A 22,618-nucleotide genomic window follows, 5' to 3' on the forward strand; every position below is an offset into this window, starting at 1 on the left:
TAGACTCAGTCATTTTTTCTCCTTCCACCAGAAACTCATTCTGCTGCCAACTTTGCTTTAATTTAGCTGAGGAAAAAAATTCTTTGTCCATTTTATTTTAATTCCATTGTCCACTTGCAACCTCTGTGTGACAATTAGCATGATTCCATTATCTTATACACAGAAGAGACATATATTCTGTCCTTCACAAACAGAATATCATATCTGCAATACCTTTCTTTGTGGCACACAGAAAATAATTTCATTTTTGAAGATATAAGTGCACTTATACTGCAGACCAGCACAACTGAGTTCCTGACACAAGATATGTTTAACTGATAACTATTCCTGTCCAAAGTACCTGGGTGAGTTTTAAGGGTCTTTGGATTCTCAGTGGAGCTGGAATTGTGCCCATGGGCCAGAAGAAAGGATGATGCCCAGATATGCAGAATGACTCAGCTGAGGCACCACCAGCAGTGACAGCTCAGCTCCAGTGTGGGGGTTCTGCACTGGATTCCTCCCTGCACACCTGGGGATCACTTGGGGCATGACTGCACCAGGGTGTGTGCAGAGCTGGGAGCTCTTTCAGTGCGCTTCAAACAAGCCAGAAACGAATGTGCTGTGCTCTGAAGGCACAGACTGTCATTATTATCATGCTGATATAGATGTAGATACAGATATAGATACATGCCCCACTGTATGTGCTGCTAAGCTGCCTTTGGTAGGACTCATGCCAAGCTAGGCTTGGACTCTTACTTAGCATTGTAAAAAACCATACTCCTTCTGCCTTTATTTTCAGGCAACATTCCATGTTTTCCAATATAGTTATCTCTGAAAATCCAACAACCAAACACACTCCCCATCTCCAAATTTAAATAAACATTTAAAAAAATTAAAAAGCCACCTTTGGTTGGTCTTTGTCACATTGATGAGCTGCAAAAATTATTATATTCAGTTTTCTATACAAATTCCTTTCTGGAAGTGAAGGAACTCCTTCACTGCTCACCCCCAGAGCACCTCATGAGTTGATTCATACTCCCATTTTCATGTCACCTTTTGCTAGAAACACACTCACTTTAATCAAAAAATCTTTTCTGCTGTTTTGTTTTAGCTCAGGGCAAGCAGCAGGCTTAAGAAAACCCACAGTGCTAGCAAAATGAAAGTTCACAGGGACCCAAGAAACCACTGTGTGCTGAGATCTCTGGCACTGGACATTGAGAGGGGCAGGCTCAGAGATCAGGAAAGTGTGAGGAAGCTCTCTCCCATCATAACTACATCAGATATGATTCACCACAGCATTTCTTCTCCAGTTTTATGCAAAACTCTGAATACCCTGTTCCAGAAAGGGACAACTTCTGACCCTAGTCTCTGCCTGCATCAGTTTACATTCATTTAACATTTTCAAGGTTAAGCAAAGGTTGCTGAGCACTTTTTTTAAAAATAAAGAATAGGATGTGAAAAATTCCCTTTTCATTTCTCATTTCACAAGTGAGCTTCAGCCACAGTCTTGATGCAACTGAGACCAGACATGGTAGAGACCATTTCTAACTTCTCCAACTGAAATAATGACTGAGAACTTAAACACCAGGAGTACTCATGACTTGCATGTTTTATCTCTGAGGAGGAATTCCTTTTGCTTGAACAGGGACCTGACCAGCACTGTACCAGTAAGTGTGTCCATGCCTTGTAATATATGGGGGGAAAGCAGATGTGTACATAATCAAATACATAGGCTGCAGTACTTAGAGAAAAAAAATATTCAGAAAATGCTCTACTCTCTACTCAAGATCAAATTCCTCTCTATTCCAAACCTTTACATATTTTTAGTTTTAAAAAAGTTATATCTAGATATTTTCACATTGATGATCCCATATGCAGAAAACTGAGCACAAGACACTTCAAAGCTCCCTCAGAAATGAGGGCAGCTGAGGAAGCCTTTATTCTTACTCACAGCATCCTGGCCTCTAAAAGGCCACTAAAGGAACAAATTCCTGAGTCTGATGAGCTGCTTGTGGCATAGTTCCTTTACAGGTAAACTCCAGCAATGCCAGTACCTGAAGCCATTTAAAATCTCACAACTTTGCTTCAGACCCCAGTGGCTGGTACAAAATCTGAGCAAGCTGAAGTGCTGCTGGCTCACACACCTGGTTCTGTACAGCTCAGTGCCCAGAGTGAGGGTCCATGGTGGGGTCCCAGCCCACAGCCCTGCTCTGCTGAGCTCCTCACCCACTCCCAGCCAGCAGCAGCTCTCCTCAGTGGGCATTTACAGCAGGGGGAGATCACCCCAGCCAGGAAATGCACCTTCATTGCAGACAGCAAGGCAATGCCAAGCAGATCCCTGAGCACGCCCTTGTAGACTCCTCACACTGAGAACTGCTCTCCTGCACCTCCATATCTGCTACTGCTGAGCTGGGGATGGACTACACTGTCTTTGTAACTGTACCTCTGCAGGAAACAGGTTGACTTGTCCAAACAACAAAGATAGTGAAAGCTAAAGCTGAAACAACCCAAGACTTCCAGGGGTGGTGGAAGATCTCTTGCTCTTTGAAAGAATCACTCTGTCATTTAGCATAACAATGTTTTCATGTTGTGTTTCTGCCATAAAATCTTGAGATTCACCCTGGTCCCTGAGCATCTGCAGGCGTCTGTCCATCTGTCTCCCTCCTATTTCAAGCATAAGATTTGTCACAAGCGTTTTGATGTCACACACCCATTCTGGCCTTATGTAGTCATGGCTGAGTCTGAAAAATGACAGCTGTGAGATCAGGGTTAAATACAATTTCCTCTCCCTTCACCTGTTTTCCACTATCTGTTTGCACGGTGCTCAGGTTATTAATGGAACTGACATCCCTGCACAACTGAGTGAGCAGTAGCAGCAGCCAGATAACAAGGGAGAAGCTGACAGCAGCAATCTAACCCCAGAGATAAGAGATAAGTAAACATGCCATGGCTATTAGTTTCAGCTCTGGCCAATGGAGAAGAACATCTCCTGTGGTTACTGACCAGGAAGGCCAGGTCTTCCTGTGAAGGTTAAATTAAATTCAGGATGTGATAGATTATTCTTAGAGTTCAAAAATTAAAGTTTGTGATGAGAAATAAATATTTGATGTAAAATGGATAAGAAAGAAAAGGGGATGTTAATCTGATAGAAAGTGAAGACCTATTTTTATTCAGAGAAAAGCATGGAACACTTCTACTCTAGAAGAAAAGTACCATTCTCTGTTTCTTCCAGGTGAAAAAATGTTACTCTAAAAATTGGCATTTTCCAAACAGATATCTAAGGAATGGAGTAGAAGTGGCAGCCTCAAAATCCTGACCACATTCTAAACTAGGTAAACAGCACAAATTTTCAAATCCCTTATATCATGTCTGAGAAGCATCTACTTTCCTTACATCTTCCTATTGAGTTGTCTCCTTCTTTTCATATGTCCATGCACATGGTAGAAGGAGGAATGGGCTGTTCAGCCTCAAAAAGGGATAACTGAGAAGGAACCTCATCAATGCCTCTGAGTATCTGAATGGAGAATGTCAGAAGATGGAGCCTTTTGGATGTTCTTCTCAGTGGTGCTAAGCAGCAGGACAAGACACAGAAACTCATGCACGGGAAGTTCCACCTGAACATGAGGAAGAATTTCTTTAATGTGAAAGTGACCAAATACTGGAACAGATTGCCTGGAGAGGCTGTGGAGTCTCCCTCACTGAAGATGTTCAAGAACCATCTGGGCACAGTCCTGTGCCATGTGCTCTGGGATGGCCCTGCTTGAGCAGGGAGGTTGGACCAGATGACCCCACTGTGGTCCCTTCCAACCTGAGCCATGCTGTGATTCTGTGAAAGATGAGTTAAATCAGGAAGATAAACCCCTAGTGATGCACAAAGGAATTGCAGACATATTAGAAAATAATTTAAATGTGACTCTGCCTTTTCCAAACTTCAACACATTCCAACCTTGTGAGGAGATTTGCTCATTGCTCCCTGCAATGCAACTACTACAGGCAACCAGGTCCTCGAATTTTTTGCACCCAGACAGAGACCTCCCTAATTTCAGAATGCTCACTTCCACAAAGGAGAAGAGTAGCTAAGGTTTAATTGGCACTCAACAAAATACACTCTCCAACTGAGAAACAGCAAGGTTGTTTCAAGAATATCTGAATCAAACTTTCCAGTAGAACCAGTAAATTAGAAAGTCAGCAGTCTCCCCTATAGGCTTTTGAACAGGAATTAAGTGTCTAATTGCAATTAGAGTATTTGGAAATTTCCCCTGCTTTTCTTAGTTCTTCTGAAGTATGTGTAGCAGTTTCTATGACTGCTCTGAAATAGTCTCATACTTTGTGAAGTTCTCTGACACCCTTGAAGCAAAGGTATAAAGTCATCTTAAAGGAACATGTAAAAGGTGTCCAAACCAAAACCAAAGGTGTGTCCAACACCTTTTGTTTTGAAACTCCATCCCTCTCTTTTACCAAGTATTGTTCTATCAGTTTTGTGTAGGCTTTCATTCTAGAAATAGCCATTGGAATCAGAAGTCCTGAGTCTCAGGGCTGGTTCCACTGTCATATTTTTGCATTTGTCTTAGGATGGATCCACAGACCCCACAAGACTCAAAAGGCATTTCTAATTTTTGCAGAGCACCCAGTAACCACTTTCAAGACTGGATGATTTGTCATCTTTGTGCAAAGTAGCTTGGCATTAAGTAAGATTAATTTCAGCTCCTGAAGCTGTGGGGCCTGGCCCTTTTTGTCTGGGCTTGCCTCAGATCTCAAGGAAATGTTATATTTCAGAACTGTATCTAGTGCATGCCTTGGACAGGCTATGTGAAGAAAAGCAGGAGGCTCCTTTCTCCCAGTATGTATTGCTGTGCCAAGACTTTAGCACAAGAGTGAGCACAAAAAGAGAACAGGTGATGATGATTCTCTGGTTTCTGCACTACCATAACACAGGAGAAGGTGACATTTTACAGTCAAGCAAAAAGACATTCTTTTTACCCACAGAGCACAGTGAGGCAGTGGCACTCATTGCTTTGGGAAGTTGTGGATGATGAAAATTGTTGTGGGTTCAAAAAGTCAGTAGACAAACTCAGAGGAGGAAAATATGAGTAAATACAGAGACACCACTTCTGGCTCAGGAAGCAAGTGAGCTGCAGTTTGTCAGAGGCCAGGAAAGGACAGTGGGAATGTGTCCCTTTATGCTCGCCCTGTCCTTGAGTTCATCTCTAAACATCTGCTACTGTTTGGCCACTGTCCGAAGCAGAGCCTGGACTCTGCTCTGAGCAGTAAAACTGTCATGGTCATGGTGAAATCACCCAACTGTGAGGAGACAGAGACCAAGGAGAACAGAGAAAGGGGGTTGTGGCTCAGATAAGTGACTGCAGGGCTGGACAGGGCCAGCAAGTTCTGGCTGGAAAAAAATGGCTTCAGTGGGATAAACCACGGACACCCACCTCCTTTAAAGTACCTATACTTTGTAAAATCAGGGCTTGTACAGATGGCTCTTGATTTCCTAGGGCCCAAATTACACTGTGTTGTCTAGGGAGCTTTGTAGTTCTCTGAAGAAGGAGAACAAGCCCTGTAGGGCAAACAAAGGTACCTAACACTGCCCAAGAGAGCCACCTATAGCTAGGCACGGTCCTGATGTTTTCCTGTGCTCCTCTTGACTCAGTTTTCAGACTCAGAGATGTGGAGAAAACAAATGTTGCATATACAATTTAGAAATAAAGCAAAGCAGCAGGCAAGTTCAGGAGCCAAATGATTGCACAGTGACCTTGGGATTTGTGCTCCATGACTTAAGGAGGTTAATAATGTTACAGAAAAATCTTACTAGAGGAAAAACAAGCTCTTTTTTGGCTTATAATCCATGCTTTAAAAATAGTACTGCAAAGCAAAAGAACTAACTTCCAAATGGGAAGTTATTCCTGTGCCATAGCCTAAGAGGATCTTTTACAAGAGACTTGGAGAATTTAAGAAAAACATCTTTTTTCAAGCCTCCAGTTAAACCCAAGAACAAAGGACATTTTAGGAAGGAAAAATAGTGATTAATAAAATAATGGTTCCTGCCCAGGAGTGGGAATAATTTAATATGTCAGTGATGATCTTCCATTGAATTATCCTTTGAAGAGCAGAAGCAATAAATTACCATTTTAAAGAAGTGAGCCCTCGTCACACAAGTTATATCAATGGAGTTTCAGTTGTGGGTTCCCCCTTTCCCCTGTGGCCCACCATGCCAAAACACAGATGTCAAGAGCATTCAGCCACCATGAATGCATGCTGGCTGCATTCTGCACCTTCACTGTAAGGGAAACCAAAGGGTGTCCCTTGTCTCCTCCATCCCTACAGAGGCTTTGACGTGGCCATGGGTAATTCACAGAACATGCCTTTGAAGAGCTTGCCAGAGACACCCTTGGAGCTGCACCCAGTTTAATAATTTCTCTGTTCTGCAAATGAGGGCGAAATGTAATGAGGGAGACTAAAAGGGCAAGAACAGAAACCTGTTTGGGGTGTTTGTTTGTTTGTTTATCAGAGCATTCCACTGAAAATTCGGGGGGTTAACAGACATACTTGAAGCAAATTTGAGATGATAGTCAAATACGGTACAATAAAAAAGGTTTGAATAGAGCAGAGGAGTAAGGACAGGAGTGAAAACAGCAGCACAGCACAGAGCTGAGCGCTTCTCTCAGAATCCGAGCTCCTTTGGAAGCAGCGTGAGCTCCATCCAGAGAGCCAGGTGAGAACTGCACGTGAAGGCAGAGCCACCTCGCCCTCTTAGAAACCTTTTCTGTGAGATTGCCTTTTAGATGGTCTGGTTTAAATTCATCTTTCGATCACAGAAAGAAAGGAATGGAAGGAGGAGAGAGGTAAATTATTAGATGTTATCTCATGATATTGTTTTGTTACAAAAGGAATGTCAAACCTTAACTCCAAACTATACAACAGTTGAAGAGATTATTCTCAGATATCAAGGCTGCAAGACAATTGTTCCCTGTGTCACATGGAGTAGTAGATTTGATCCTTTTAACATCAAATTAGTAGTGTCCCCTCTGAGTAACATAAAACAACAGGACAGACACAAAGAGTCACAGATGGAGTGAATAGATAGAGCTGACAAGCTGCCTAAAGCAAAATTCACCAATAGTCTCTACCAGAGGGTCCTTTGTAAGTCCTTTGGAGGTCGATGGTTCCTTTGATTGCAAAGCGTCAGGCTGACAGCAAGGTTTACAAATTTGGCCTCAGCCAAGCACAAAAGAAAGGAGGGCATCAGTCAGAAAACAGGAAGCAGTGAGTATCTGAATCACAGAGAGGATTTGCAATTAATTCTCTTTCAAACCTGCCATGTCCTTTACATTACAATGTTGTCATCTAAAGATACAATCACCACAAGACTCTCTATGCTCATTGTCCAGACACCAAGATCCCATACTGACCCTCTTCTTCTTTCAGGAAATGAGTAAAAAAAATTGTTAATGACCCAAATATGCCTGGAATTAAAGAAAAACTAAAGGAAATGAAACAGATCACATGGAGCGGGCACAGTAAACAAAACCACCATCAGGTTTCTGCAGTTAATTTCTTTTCAGAGCATTTGAACATTTCAAAAATGAAATGTGATTAAAAATACAGAGGATGAGCAAAATAACTGAATCAGGCATTTCCATGTAGGATACAGTTCTCCATGGAACTTAGGGCAGAACCTCCAATCTGCACTGCTACAAGGGACAATGTGACATTTACTGATGAAAACATAAATGACCAAAATATCCTTTACCTAACTAATAGCATCCTTTCTTTACTTAATTGATAGAATACAATTAGAACATTTTGGTTGGAAGGAAGAACATCTTGTCCAACAGCCAGACCACCTCAGGGTAACCAGAAGTTAAAGCTCAAGGTTAAGGGCATTGTCCAAATTCTTCTCAAACACAGGTCTGGGCCAACAACCACCTCTCCAGGAAGCCTATTCCAGTGGTTGACCACCCACTTGGTAAAAATAAGATTCCTAATGTCCAGTACAACCACTCCTGATGAAGTAGCTTTGAGCTGTCCAAACTGGGTGCAGCACTTGCTGTCACTGGACCCCAGGGAGATGAGATCTGCACCTCCCTCTCCACTTCCCCACTTCAGGAAGATGTAGAGGTGGCCCCTCAGCCTCCTTTTCTCCAAACCAGACAGCCCCCAAGCCCCCAGCTGTTTCCCTGCACCCTCTCTCTCCCAATTTATACTTGGTTCCTGGTGTTTCTCCATCCTGGGTGCAGAGTCCAGCATGTGGATGACATTTATTGACAAAGAAATGCAACTTTTACAGATCTCTACATTAGAGTAATAGTGGGGTTTTTTTAACCAACCAATCTCCCTCATAAAATTCATGCTTGTCTGTGCTGCTTTATTAAAGCCTAAGTATTGAAAAAGTAACAGCAGAAAGTGCTAGGCTCATGAGATTTAATTAGAACAGTGTAACAGATTTTGAAGGTTCTGCTGTATTATGAAACTTAGATTTCCCCTGTGAATTATCTGACCCTACATGTAATGAATCTATTTCTTGAATTAAAAACATGCTCATCCAAGAGTTCCAGGACAAACAGAAGATCTATCATTAACAATAAGTAATATTTAATAAACATACACTCCATGCCTGGAAATCTACCAAATGTCTCTCTAGGCTCTTTCCTTCCAGCAAGCAGCTATTTCTGAACTTAAACTTGTAGACGTAAGTCGTATCACGTAATTGTTGCTGCAGTATCTAAGGCATTACATAACACTCGTGTCTTACAAGTTTGACTTTGTTCCTATGTCAGCAAGCTATGAAATGGTTTTTCAGTTCAGTGAGAATGATTTTGAACCATTGGCTATACATTTCATAGTACTATGGCTTGTAGTATTATTTTTGTTGTACTTATGGAATTTAGTTTGTCATGCATTTTTCAGCCCAGACTCACCCTCCTAAATTCAGAACCTTCAATGACATGTCTAAATTGGGAGCAAAGTGCCATGTGCTTCCAAAATCTGTCAACAGAGGGAAACAGCCATCTCTACCTACCAGAGATCTAGCCTACCTTCTGATGAAAATCCTCCTTAAAATGGGAAAGGGAGAGCTTTTTTTAGGAGTTCACTGGGTTTTGGCAATGTTTGTATTATTTCCCTGCTGAAAGGTAGGTAGCAAATTTTGAACACAGTACCTAAGCATGTTGTTATATAGAAATATCTTTATTAAGGAAATCATTACAAAATAATCCTGCTCTTATTTTGCATCAATTTTAACAAATATCTAAATTACAGATTATTATATTTCTAATGGTATTTCTAGCAAAAAAAAAAAACGTGTAACAGACAGGAAGAAGTAATAACTGCAGCCCATTTACCACCAGGTTAGCAGGAAATAAATGTCATTTCACTATTGTTCTCTTGTTATTGAGTTTATTGGTGCATTTATGCAGCTCTATTTCATTTGCACATATATGAATAGCACTGCTTTATAAAATGTAAATGGACTGCACATGGAATTTAAATCTTTCCAATGATAAAATTCCTCAACAGCCTTTTCATTAGAATTACTAAAAATTTTGAAGTCCGTGTTTGCTTTTAAATTAAAACACTGCTATTTTTATTCAAGTACAGAGAGCAGGAATAGTTCAGCTGCACTTGCCTGTCAGTTTATTCAAAGAGGGTGCTTACTAATTCACTGATATCCCATTGCCTCGGTAAATAAGGACACAGACCTACACAACACCCTCCACTTGTCTTTTTATACACCCCCTCCAATTGCTGCTCTAGGGGCAGGGCTCTGCATCTGGACAATCTTCCTTTCCACTCATCACATGCTGCAAATGTGGAAACAGGGTGAAAAGGAGGTTTTGAGTACATCCTCCAGCCTTCACCTTTGCCTCCTGCATTTTATTGTGACTTTATCTGAAAGCAATCAGGACCACTAATGCCATCCTTGATTATAACACTTCGTAACTGGCATTATTCTGCCAGGAAATGGATGTTCAGCTGGGATCACCATTATGCTCTCAAAAGACAGTTCTCAAGTTAGACCTCCCTCCACAGCACAGGAAAAACTGTGAAACCTGAATTATTCTCATATCCCCTTCTAGGCTAGATCCTCCCTCTTCACAGCAAATACTCTTGGCTGTCACAGGTGTTTCAGGCACTGTTTTCTGTCTGTAGATTGCTGTGTCCCTGGGATTCCAGTCAAGGTGAAGACTTTGTCAAGAAAAGCCAATTCTGAAATAAGCTCATAGTCTACATCAGCCAGAGCCAGATAGTGAAAGGTGGATGCAAGGAAAGAAGAACAAGGTAACATAAATAACTTCAGCAGAGAAGCAGGAGCTCAGATGGCTCCACATCCAGAAAAACAAATGTGTCCCTTCACAAAGAAAATGATCAGTAACTGGAACTGCAAATACAGTGCATGGCATACTGTTATCACTCAAGTCAAATCTTTATCATAGCAGGATTTTATTTATACAACATTTATATTTATTACCTTCTCATGAGCTTTTCTTTTTGTTTCAGAGTCCATCCAGTCGTTCTCCTTTTCTAACATGTCAATAAAAGCCCAGCGAATTCCTTCAGTCAATTCCTCCATCTGCAAAATATTTAGTAAATCCCTCCCCAGTAAAATATATCATGGCAGAATCATTGTAAGGAAAGTTTTGGTGTGTATAGGAGTGATAGATTTGTTCAGACTACAAATAATTGCAGATCAGATGGTATCTGCTCTCCTTTCTTGAAGGCTAATTTCTGATTTCTCCAGTAGCAACACGCTTCTTCTGAAGGCAAGTTTTTTCCATCTTCTTTCCCTTCTGGCATCACACACCCTGTTCATTGCTGATCATTTCATGTCATATTTGTGAGAATACCCATCTTGAGATGATAAAAAACATTGAGAGATTTGCAGTCCTTTGGGGAGATTTCTGTGCCTTGGGTTCTAGATCACTGGCCCATGCAGAAGGAGTCAGCTGAAAGGCATTTGCACAAATAAAGCCTTTTCTGCAGAATGCCTGTGGCCTGGTTTGGTTTATGTGAGACTGAGACACGCCTTATTAATACTGGCAAAGAACTGAATTTGGGCTGACAGCATCATGATCCAAATACAAAGCAGTATCCAAATATTTAGCCTGTATTTAGCTGCATTTGTGAAGCATTGCTACCCTTTACTTACGGCAGGGAGGGAGACCCTGGCTCACACCACTGAGCAGCCTTAGCTGCTTCTGCGGTCCTGGACCATAAATGACAGCTTGGATCTGGGCAAAACTGGGAAAGCCCACAACCACTTCACCTCAGCTGCTTCTTCAGACACCCCTGCAAAGCCAAGACCGCATCTCAAGCAAGTAAATAATAATAATAATAATAGGACTGTTCAGTGAGCATGCACACTAAGAAAACCCTGAAATGACAAAAACCAAGAAATATAACGGCTAAGATATGCATTATATGAGTCTAAAGAGCTCTCATTCCTATGGATCTGTCTGGCAGCCCGGAAGTGTATGCAACCTGCTGTCTATTTATGTCAGCAGATGAACCCCACAACAAATAGCCCTGGGAATGCTGTGAGAGTGAGGCAATGAGAGGGATCCAGCCACTGCCTGAGTCCTTTAGCACAAACCAGAGTTGAGACAGCACAAGACATGACAGATACCCATTAGATGAAGACTTATTGGAACTTTGTGTTATCAGTTATGTTACATTTGAAAATAATGAAAATGTCAAGCAGCAGAGATTTGTATAATCTTATTCTATAAATCTAATAGATCTGAAATGTCATTAAAAGCAGGGACTAAACCCTCAAAAGTAACATTTCTTTTAGCTAAATTGTCATTAATGTATCAGACAAACATTTTAATGTGAAACTGTCCTTTATTTGTGGTGAAGTGAGAAAAATGTAGCAAAGTTCCTTGGATTATTCATTTTTTCCCTACCCTTTTCAAAAAACATTTTCTCATTTTTAGAGGCAATATATGGGTCAATGAGAGCAGGTCTAGCATTAACCATGACTAAAGAGTAAACATTCACAGTAAACTGCATCCCAGGAAATAGAGTAACTTAAAGATATTGATGACAGAGCACTGACTCAATTAACTTTGTTCACTAATGAGGTGAACTCCCTGTATTTGGAGGTTACAAGTTCAAACTCAAGCTCTGCAGCTGGGCCCTGGTGTATACTTAAGCTTTCTGCAGCAGCTGTAGCTGCAGGGGGCAGGGGCAGAAACCTATTCCTGCTATCAAAGTTATTACTGAAACTGCTCAGGCGTAACTGTAAAAAACACTGCAGGCACTCTGAGTTAGAAGCAGTGCTATATTTAGACACAAATAATGTCTTTCTTGATAAAAGAAGTATCTAAGGTATGAAACATCAATCACAAAACATGGGGGGGGGGAAGAATCCATATTATCCCTAAGTCAGGATTTGCTTATCATAGACAGATATATGCCATAAGCCAGAAAAAAAAAAAAAAAAAAAAAAAACCTGTACAAATAAGAGTGCTTTACTCACATGCATTCTTACTGCTTAAGAAAGAGAAATAGAACTGAAAACCACTGAAATGAAAATGATAACACCACAAATTATTAACTTGAAAAGTACACTTCGAAATGAAATGCAATGAATTTCATCTGTATGTAATTTTATCTCCATGGGTTTTTCATTTTAAGACTGAATGTTGTGACCTACACTATGAATTTTATATGCATTTCTCACTATGAGTGCTACTGCGAATTCAGACTTCATAATTTTCCAAAGCTTTGGTCTAAAAGGAATGTGCATACTAAGAAACATTCTAATTAACTTGCATTTCAAGAGAAACTCTGCTCTATCTGCTTCTCATAATTTTTCCTCACACATGCAAATATGAAAAGTGTCCATCCCCTCCATATAGTGTACATTTCTTATACTCCTACTCTTCCCACTTATCTGTGCAGGAGAACATACTGCATATGCCTGGCATATTTTTGCCACAAAATGGCCAAATAGCACATTACAAACTGGATGTTTTTCCAAGGAGATGGAAAAACTGGATCTCAGAGAGGAAAGTCCAGCTGAAGGCAAATATGAAAAGAAATGCAGAACCTGAGAGGGAAACAGATGACAAAGATGTGGACAAGTCAAATAAGCATGTGCTTTCTAAAATGGGATCCTTCCCTGTGAAAGCAGTCCAAGGGGATAAAGTCAAAGGGGCAAACTCAGGCTACTGAGCCAGGGCAGTGCAGGGCTTCCACAGAGCTGCTGCTCCCAGCACAGGGTCCCATCTCATGTCTCCTCAATGGCTGTGCCTCTCCTGCATGGAGAGCTAAGTTCATGACTAAATCAGTCAATTTAAAACTGATTACTGCTGGAAAATCAATGGCTGTAAAAGCGGATATTGGAAAACTTTATAAGAAAAGCATGGACTGAAAATAAGTCATAAATTATTGTGAAGGGTAATTAATTATTTGAATATTGAAAATTTTAGAATGAGGATGAACATTTCTCTAGACTCAAAGATATGGAAGAATATTTCCTTCCACTGTACAGCAGGAAAAATTTGAATCCCAGATATAAACTCTCACTATGTGACTCTCAGCTTCCCTTAATTTGGGCCAGATACCAGTCACATGTTTTTTGCTCAGATTACACAGACTGCTACTGTGTAGCCGTCACAGTTTTCAAAGAGCAATCCTAAAGCAGAGAAATCTCAACCAGTTTTTTGATTAGTCAGTGAAAACTTTACCATAATAAATTATATTAGCAATACCAAACTATTTCTCATCAATACCCCTCACTCTGGTCCTGCACAGCCAGGCTGTCATTATTTACATAAACTAACAGTGCTCAACCTGTTTTTGAACTGACTGCTTATTTGTCTGTAAGACTGCAGATGGAAAGAAGGGGCAGTGCCCAGGTGGGCAGAAAGTTAACACTTCTTCAAATTAATTCCATTTTCTCATAGTGTTTTTAAATCAAATAAAAACATTTTCAAAAATCTTATATCTTTTAAAACTTTGTTCTAACATCAGAGGCAATTTGTAAGGATGAAACCACTAACTGAAAATTTGCAGACAGAGACTGCAGAGGACTCACCATCTCTTTCTTGTCTTCTTTAAAATGGGCTTTCACAAACATCTTACCCACAACGTAGGGGAGAGCATTTTCTACAAGGTCCACACATTTATCCCACTGGGGCAGCAAAGTTGTAGTCCCATGGATCACCTGTTGACAGAGGCAAGTATTAGGCCATAATATCATGCTGTTTAAGAAGAATCTACACAGGGTACACACCAAAGCATATTTGTCAAAAAGCCACCAAAAGGAAAAACAATGATACTCTACAGTCATTCCTATTTTCATCCAATGCTATGACAAATATTTTGAACACCACAAAATACCTGTAAGATTTTAAACTTCAGAACAGTACAATGGTAGCAGTGATTTAGAGGGACTAGGCTTTGAGAATTAGTGCTTACTTTGGACTAATCTTGGTATTCTTTCTGTGTGAGAGACAATTTCCTCTAGAAAAACCCTGCTGTGAGATATCTTCTGAAAACGTTTCCCTCTCCTCTGACAAGGTGAGAAGCCTAGGAAGATTGTCCTCATCAAAATTGGGTTAGTCCTTATGAAACAGCTCCTGCAGAGCCCTCCATCGCCAAGAACTAATGACATCTAACACAGATGGGTACAGGTTCACATCTTCTTGTCATTTACCTGTCCAACTACTTTTACGGCAGTTTGTGTAAAATAGTAAAATTACTTTCAGTTCCTTTCCCAAACTGAGCATTTTCAGGAGAAAAGAGGTTTAAATCTTCAAGAACACTTAATATGTTTGTCTCCCCCCAAAAAAATTTAAAAATCACTCTATGTTGCAGCAGAAAGAGATTGGTAGAACAACTTGCATGCTTTACTAAAGGAATGGTATTAAATCCATACTTTCAGGCTCTGATGATGTCACCATAAATGAGCTTCAAAAGAAACAGTCAAGAATGGTCAACACAACAAGGAACAAGGTGAAACAGAACTCAAGAACATTTGCTGCCTTGGTTTCTGTTTCTCCCAGGAGCAATCATATTACTGTGGGTGCTTACCTAGCTAACATTACATTGCTCATCAAGATGTAGTTTGTGTAAATAAATCCTGCACACAAGATAGAAGATGAGCTCATATTCCCAATAAACAGTGCTGATTTAAGAAAGTTCTGTTATTTTCATTGTTCAAAGTGTTCCCTTCCCACTTAAGCAACTTCTTAAGCTTTTCCACAGAGAAGAAGCACAATTCCAGCCTGGCAGCCAACACCTGACAGCAGTGTAAGGGCAGACTATAGTCAGCATCAGACCAGAGCAAGTGGGATAGAGATTCTGGCCTCTCACAGATTATAAAAGCCTTTTAAGCACCAATTTTGCAGTTTCTGAGCCCTTTCTTTTTTCCCATTATTCTCCTCCTTTGAGCACAAGATTAAATGTCCAGCAAAATTAAGGGTTTGGATTTGTCTTTTTCCAATAGGAAAATATTTCATTGGAAAATTCCAGAGCAGCTTAACCCTCAGCTATTGAAGGTGAGATATTTTGGTAGTTCAAAGATTGATTTTCCCTATCATATTGTCTGTAATTAGGCATAATCAATGACTCACACTTAAATACACCAGTGAATTGCATTTCCAAGTGCTTTTTATTAATACTCTATATGCAGTAATAGATTTTCGATGGCAAAGAGTACATTGCTTCTAAAAAGAGCCCCTATTAGTCAAACCAATAAAAAATAAGGTGTTTTTTTCCTAAACAAAGCCAAATTTGACAATCAACTCCTTTTCCAAATTCTTCAACCTTTATACTTAACACAACAAAACAGTCAAAAAAAGAACAAAGGAGAAGAAAATTTCTCTCTAGGGTCAGAGTAAACCTGCAATGGAGCTTTTTCCTGGTACAGGGGAAAGAAGGGAACTATGGTATTAGTCATCAGAGCTTGAAATTCCTTCCAAAAGCTGTGAGTATGCATCAGCCATAGAAATAGTCAGGAGACAGAGCTGACTTTTAGACTGTGGCATACTATTATTACAACATAATAATTATCATTATTTTGAGGGAGGCTTGACTGTAAGGAGGACATAAAGGCAGTACAGGCTGTGAGACCAATAAAAATAGAGCTGAGAGGAATAGATTATATCCCACAGCTGGTTTATTGATATTTATGTCACAACAGCCAACAGGAACTCCCTCAAATGGTCCTTCTAATATTAATGTACCACTCTAAAACACAGTACTTCAGGTAGTAACAGTGGCTATAAATAGCAGGTTTCAAGCCCTCCCAGCCAATTCAGAGCTTCATGACACAATTAACCAACCTCTTCCCCAGGTGCCATTGCACATTTACAAGGCCTCAAAGTGCCACTGCAGAGGAGCTGCTGATAGTTGCTGGTGTGGGTACTCAAAGCACTTTCTCTAGAGTCAGCAGGTTTGTTCTATTTCTAAACCTGAAGTTTTTTTAAAGTCTCATCATGCATTTTTCTTTCTCCTTGCAAAGATTTTAAGGCCCTGGTGCCAAGATCTCTACACATAAGGTATAAAAGCCACCAATAGAAAGTGAGAAACTGGAGAAAAAAAAGTCTGCTTATGATGGTTGAGGCTAACTGAATTAATGAAACAATGAATGTATAAAATACATCCTTTTTTTTAATGGTCACTGATTTATCTCATGGCCATATCTTTTTAGTAGTAATTCAATGTTTTATTCTCTTACCTGACAGAGGGGTTGGTGGTTCTTTTTTATGATCCTAAAGTGCCACTAGTTCTCCATCCTCTGACTAGACAAATCTTACTCAACAATACACTAGTGCAATGCCTTGGACTCCATTCCTCGTGTCCTTTCTATTGTCCTGTGAAATCTACACCCATTTACATGGCCAGAATTGTTTAACTTATCCATCAGTGACTTGCAGGAAGGGGCAGAGGCCTCCTCAGTGAGCTCCCTGCAGACCCAGAGCTGGCAGGAGTGGCCAATACCCCCAGAGCTGGGCAGCCCTTCAGAAGGGCCTGACAGGCTGGAGAGAGGGGCAGAGGAATGGTCTGGGATTCAGACAAGGCAAATGCAGGGCCCTGCACTGGGGAAGGACCAGGCCAGGCAGCAGCACAGGCTGGGGGTGCCCTGCTGGAAAGCAGCTCTGCAGAGAAGGGCCTGGGCTCCCATGGACAATGAGCTGTCCATGAGCCAGCAGTGCCCTGGGGCCGAGAGGGCCAAGGGGATCCTGGGGTGCATTAGGGACAGCAGGGCAGGGAGGTGATCCTGCCCCTCCACCCAGCCCAGTGAGGCCTGTCTGCAGGACTGGGTCCAGCTCTGGGCTCCTCAGCACAAGACAGACAGAGATTTCTGGAGCAGGTCCAGTGGAGGGAAACAAGGATGAAGAGACTGGAACATCTCTCTTATGAGGAAAGTCTGAGGGAGCTGGGCCTGCTCAGCCTTGAGAAGAGACAACTGAGGGAAGCCCATCACTGTTTAAAAGTATCTGCAGGGGAGCTGCCAAGAGGATGAAGCCTTTTGGAGGCTCTTTTCTGTGATGCTGAGCAATAGGACCAGAGGCAGAAATTGATGCACAGGAAGTTCCACCTGAACATGAGGAAGAATTTCCTCCTTCTGCAGGGAACAAGCACTGGCACAGATTGCCCAGAGAGAGTTTGGAATCTCCTTCACTGGAGATGTTCAGAACCACCTGGGTACAATCCTGTGCCTTGTGCTCTGGGATTGCCCTGCTTGAGCAGGGAGGGAGGTTGGACCAGATGACCCCACTGTGGTCCCTTCCAACCTGAGCCATTCTGTAATTCTATGACAGCCTTGATGAGATTATTAATAAGCACTGAATCACTTTGAATTCGATTTCTCTCTAAGCTTCTATGTCCCAGAGATGTGACAGCAGCCAGTTACCATATGAAAATGCACAGTACCCAAAGCTTAATGTTTTCTTTCAGGATTTTTTCTGCCGTTACATAACTCAATGTAACTCAGTATTATGCTACAGACTGGCTGATAGCCAGCATCAATGTATTTTTCCTGACTAGCAAGAAATGTCCCAGGAGGGAACACCTACAAACTTGTCACTGTGGTTCTGACAGCCAATTTCTCATATTTTACATTAAGAAAATAGCATCTTTAACAAGACTATTTTGAATATGATCTCAGAAGTACAAGAGGCTGCCTTTCCTATGTAGTTTCCATCAAGCTATTGGAGATTATTGCTAGGTATGTGATCAACTCAGAACTATTCCAGTATTCCTCAAAGCAAAACAGTATAGATTATTTAGTCACCTGCATGGCTCACCAGGGAGGACAGAACCCCCACACCTCCTGCACCATGCCAGCCACCTGTTGTCTGCCAATTTTCATAATGGCAAACAAAGTTCAGCATCCAAAGAAGCTGAGACACAAGACCAAGCACCATTCAGTTTCAGTTTCATCCTTGATTTACTTAAGGAGCTCTCACACTGCCCACACAATTACCAAGGTGGATTCCTATTCAGGGTTCACTGAATCAAATGTATGTGTTTTACATAGATGCCCATATTACTGAACAGATAATTGGTTCTGCTCTCACAGCTTCTGGCACTTTTCTGGTTCTTCTGCAACCCCAAGCTGGAAGGCACCTGATCATTTTCTCTGTGGAAATGACTGGGTATCCTTGTGCTTGAGCTCCTGTAATGGCATTAGAGCATGGGAGAGTGCTGAGAAAGCTTTAAAAAAGTAAAATCCTAGACTTCTGGTTTAGTAGAGCTGTATTCACAAATGGGCAAACAGTAGTTTTCAAAAAGTACAGATTTTGGTCAAAAGGGTTTGGCCTGAATGTCACAGCCCACATAACCTAATTCAAGTTTCTGCCAAGGAAGACTAAGTTTTTTAAAGGGGAGGTTTCAAAACCTCTCTAACATCATCTAAAAGACTTTTTTTGTTTTAGTGTCATATAAGTGTCTTAGTGTCAAACACAAAAAATATGTTTATCAATTGTTTTAGAGGGTGTCTTCAAAAATAAAAAACTTTATTCAAGAAATATATCCAGCATGGAAAACATTTTTTGTTTTGCAAAGGTATAGGCAACTATAAGGGAAACCAACAGTGTCAGCACTAGGACCCTGGTAAATGCTATGAAAGCATAACTTACCCGAGAAAATTCCAGCCACCGATACTGAAAGCGTCTACTGAGGTTAAATAACCTTGAATAAACCATCCTCCATACCAGGTAATTGGCAAGAGTCCTGTTAAATCAGGAATATTTTTTATCAGACATGTAAACACATATGATGTACCACAAAGCACTTACAGATATATCTCCCCAAACATTTTACCCCAATGGTGGAAACTTCACCTTAAAAATTAATGAGTGATGGCCAAATTATAAATCCCAATTACATGGAAGAATCTGTATGATTGCAGCCATTTAATATATAATTGCCCCATAATAACCATCTGCTAGGGATAATTTATAACAGGTCCATCACATAGTATGTAATTTTTAGGTAATGTTTTATTTCAAAAGGCAGCTTTGATTTTCCTTAGAAGTGGCAAGAACTGTGTTATAATAACAGTTGCATCAAAGTTCTATCCAGAGATTAACTGTTTTTTCTTTTGTAGATCAAAGTGAATGTTATCTCCCCTCATTAGTAGGGCACATAAATGGTAACAGAACAGATAACAGTCCATCCCATATACACTCTCATTATCTCATATTTGTATCTTTCATTAGAAATTATCAATATGCTTTGAAAACTTCTACTATTCACGAAGTTATTAAAGTATTACCATTCCTGTTTTGTCAGATGGATAATTGAAATACCAAAAAAGAGAAGTATCAGTAACAAAAATCTTCTGAGAATTGAGGCTGAGATATCAAGGAAGAGCTTGTTTAAAATTCCCAGGAGATCTGGCATCCATGCCCCTTTTCTAAAACTTTGGGCACCTGACTGGAGGATTTATGCATCCTAGATTGATATCTCTCCATGTTCAGCAGTGGCTGTATGAGCTAAAGGTGCATTCTGAAATACACAATTCAACCTCAAACAGTCTCAAAACAAGTCCAACAATGGCCTACACTTACTATTCTCACCTTCTTTTATACATGACATATTTTTCAAGGACAGTCATTGCTTCAAAGGCAGGATATTCAAATGTTATTTGTTCCCCACTGGGATATACATAACATTTTTGACAGGCCATAGACTTCTCTGTGAATAGAAAAATGGCTCCTATGCGACCAAGGGTGCTATTATGGGCTGTCTGAACAACTCCCCCATCTCTAAAATCCCATTTCTGCAATCTCCCATTGCCATAGGTGTGGGGCAATGCAGCTGTTGCTGCAGTGTCACTCCATTAGAGACACATCACTCAGAGACACATCCCAAGCAGCTCCCTTCTCTGAATCAGAACAGCTTGGGAACACACTTTGTGGGCATGCTGTCTTGACAGCAGCATTTGCTTGAGACATAACTTTGGTTTTGCCTCTAACCAGGCTCCAGTCCACCCATACAAAGCCTTCAGCTCAAGATGTGTTGCTGCATCTCTCACACTGGGTATATTCCCTCTTTTAGATATATTCTATAGTGCACCTAAATGCCCATAATAATTGTAAAACATATCTGAAAAAGATTTTTTAGCATGTGACATGTACATTTATAAGATGGTACAAGTCACAAAAGCCAAAATAGTTAGCTCTGTTTAGATAATCACACCATTTTAGGATCATTAAAAATTCATTTCAACCTAAGAAATGCCACAAAGTTCAGACTTTTCCCTTAAAAAGTTTCTGACAATGTGGAATTTTCTCACTCAATGACAAGTGAAGCACCCTAGGCTCTCATTGTTTTGGTAAATTACTCAAACTCCAGAAACCTCACAACAATCTGCCTCAGATATTTCAGCAGAGCTGAAGAATACCCAGCTGTATCAACTTCTGCAGCATTTATACAAATCTCACAGATTAAAAGGTTAAAGATCTGCTTTCAGTCAAAAGCCTTGGGTAAAATCCTTAGCTAAATAAATCAATATCATGCACCAATTATGTATTACAATTTGGTACTAACTCACAAAACCAAAATCAATTCTGTCTTCTGTGTACTTGTTTTCACACAGCAATGTTTGTCCTTACATTTGAGTTGGGGAACTTCTCTCAAAATGGCAATGAATGAAAGACTGAAATTCATAAAAGGGGTCTCAAAAGGTGGCTTATTGAAAGGCAGTAATATCAACAAGGATTCAGAAATGTTTGTGTCAGGTATAAGTAATGAAGGTGGATGACAGTTGCAGGAAATGTAATTAATTGGTGATTGCTTCAATTTGGGAAGGAAAAGGCTGACACATGCTAAAACCAATTATTACTGTCTGATGAGACAGTAATAATTCCAGATTGTAACCACAACAGAATCCACAATGCATTAAACAACAGGGAGGTTCCACTTGAATGCGTATGGATCAGGGGTGGGAAACAGGTGGAAAGGTTGAGGGGGTTTGTTGTGATGTGTTTGAAGCCCAGTGTGATTTAGTTTGTTTTTTAAAACAAAATAAAATATTAATTTATCTGAATTTATTTACCTATTTGGGGAATTATTATTTTACATTTTGGGCTAACTATGCAAACTTCAAATCATTTCATTATCTTCAGTTGGATTAAAAACTGACACTTTTTGCTGATAAAGTTGCTACAGTGCAGATCTTGGGGTGATTTTCATCCCAGTTTCACAAATAAGTTCACTGAGGCTCAGAGAAGTTAATCTCTACACATCAAGCAAAATCCAGTACCCAAATAAAACATAAAAATCCTCTCTGTTCTTTCAATGAGACCAGACTATTTGTTGTTGTAACCCTTCAGAAGAGTACACTCTATTTTAACTTCCTGCTAAATGCCTGTTGCAGAAAGTGTAGGCTCACTTTTAACCAGTATGACCCTTATTATGACACACACTCCCAAAGGAAGTGGTAGAGAGATTGTTTGCTGGGACAGTTAAAATTATACCAGTACTTACGAATATTTACTAAAGCACTTTCTGTCCTGTCTGAGAATAAAGTAGGTTGCTCATGTAAAATTCTGTCAGTTTGCAATATTTTAATCAACAGACATGGTAGCAATTAAAGAGGACAGATTTAATATGAGATAGGTGGAAAAATTAATTGACATTTTAAGAAAAAGATCTCTCACAAATTTTGGATCTGTTTGAAAATTCTATTCAGAATTGAGTCACGAATCAAATTAAAAGTACTGAAAAACTTTTGCCTCTATTGCTAGAGGCACTAATTCAAGGCAAATTATTGTAACTTCTCTGATTTTCCAGACACAGACTAAGATCAGAAAAGAGATTCAGTGCCTCTCTCCAACTCTGAAGAAAATTCCTCATATGCTATATGAATTAGAGCTCTTCTCAATTAACAGTCCCATATTGCAAAGGTATGGGAAGGTAAGACAAGGGAAAAGGGGCCCGCAAGAAAGCTGGAGAGGGACATTTTACAAGGACATACAGTGATAGACAAGGGGGACTGGCTTTAGACTGAAAAAAGACAGATTTATTATCTGTTGGGAGGAAATTCTTTACTGTGAGGGAGATGAGGCACTGAACAAGTCGTCCAGTGAAGCTGTGGATGCCCCATCCCTGGAAGTTCTCAAGGCCAGGCTGCCCTTGCCTTAAGAGTGGGTCAGCACAATGGGGCTCTGAGCGA

The 22,618-nt window shown here is 40.4% G+C and overlaps 1 protein-coding gene across 1 annotated transcript in view; it reads right to left on the reverse strand.

Moving 5' to 3' along the window:
* The window catches only part of PHEX (phosphate regulating endopeptidase X-linked), a 95,784-nt gene that overhangs the window by 39,670 nt on the left and 33,496 nt on the right, over window positions 1-22,618 (reverse strand). Inside the window, exons 10-12 of the mRNA XM_063182458.1 lie at window positions 19,077-19,170; window positions 14,024-14,152; window positions 10,451-10,552 (exon numbers count right to left, since the gene is read on the reverse strand). Coding sequence (XP_063038528.1) covers window positions 10,451-10,552; window positions 14,024-14,152; window positions 19,077-19,170 — 325 coding nt within the window. The remainder of the gene's footprint in view (window positions 1-10,450; window positions 10,553-14,023; window positions 14,153-19,076; window positions 19,171-22,618) is intronic.

Source organism: Melospiza melodia, chromosome 2 (assembly GCF_035770615.1).
Source record: "Melospiza melodia melodia isolate bMelMel2 chromosome 2, bMelMel2.pri, whole genome shotgun sequence".
NCBI classification, from domain to species: Eukaryota; Metazoa; Chordata; class Aves; order Passeriformes; family Passerellidae; genus Melospiza; species Melospiza melodia.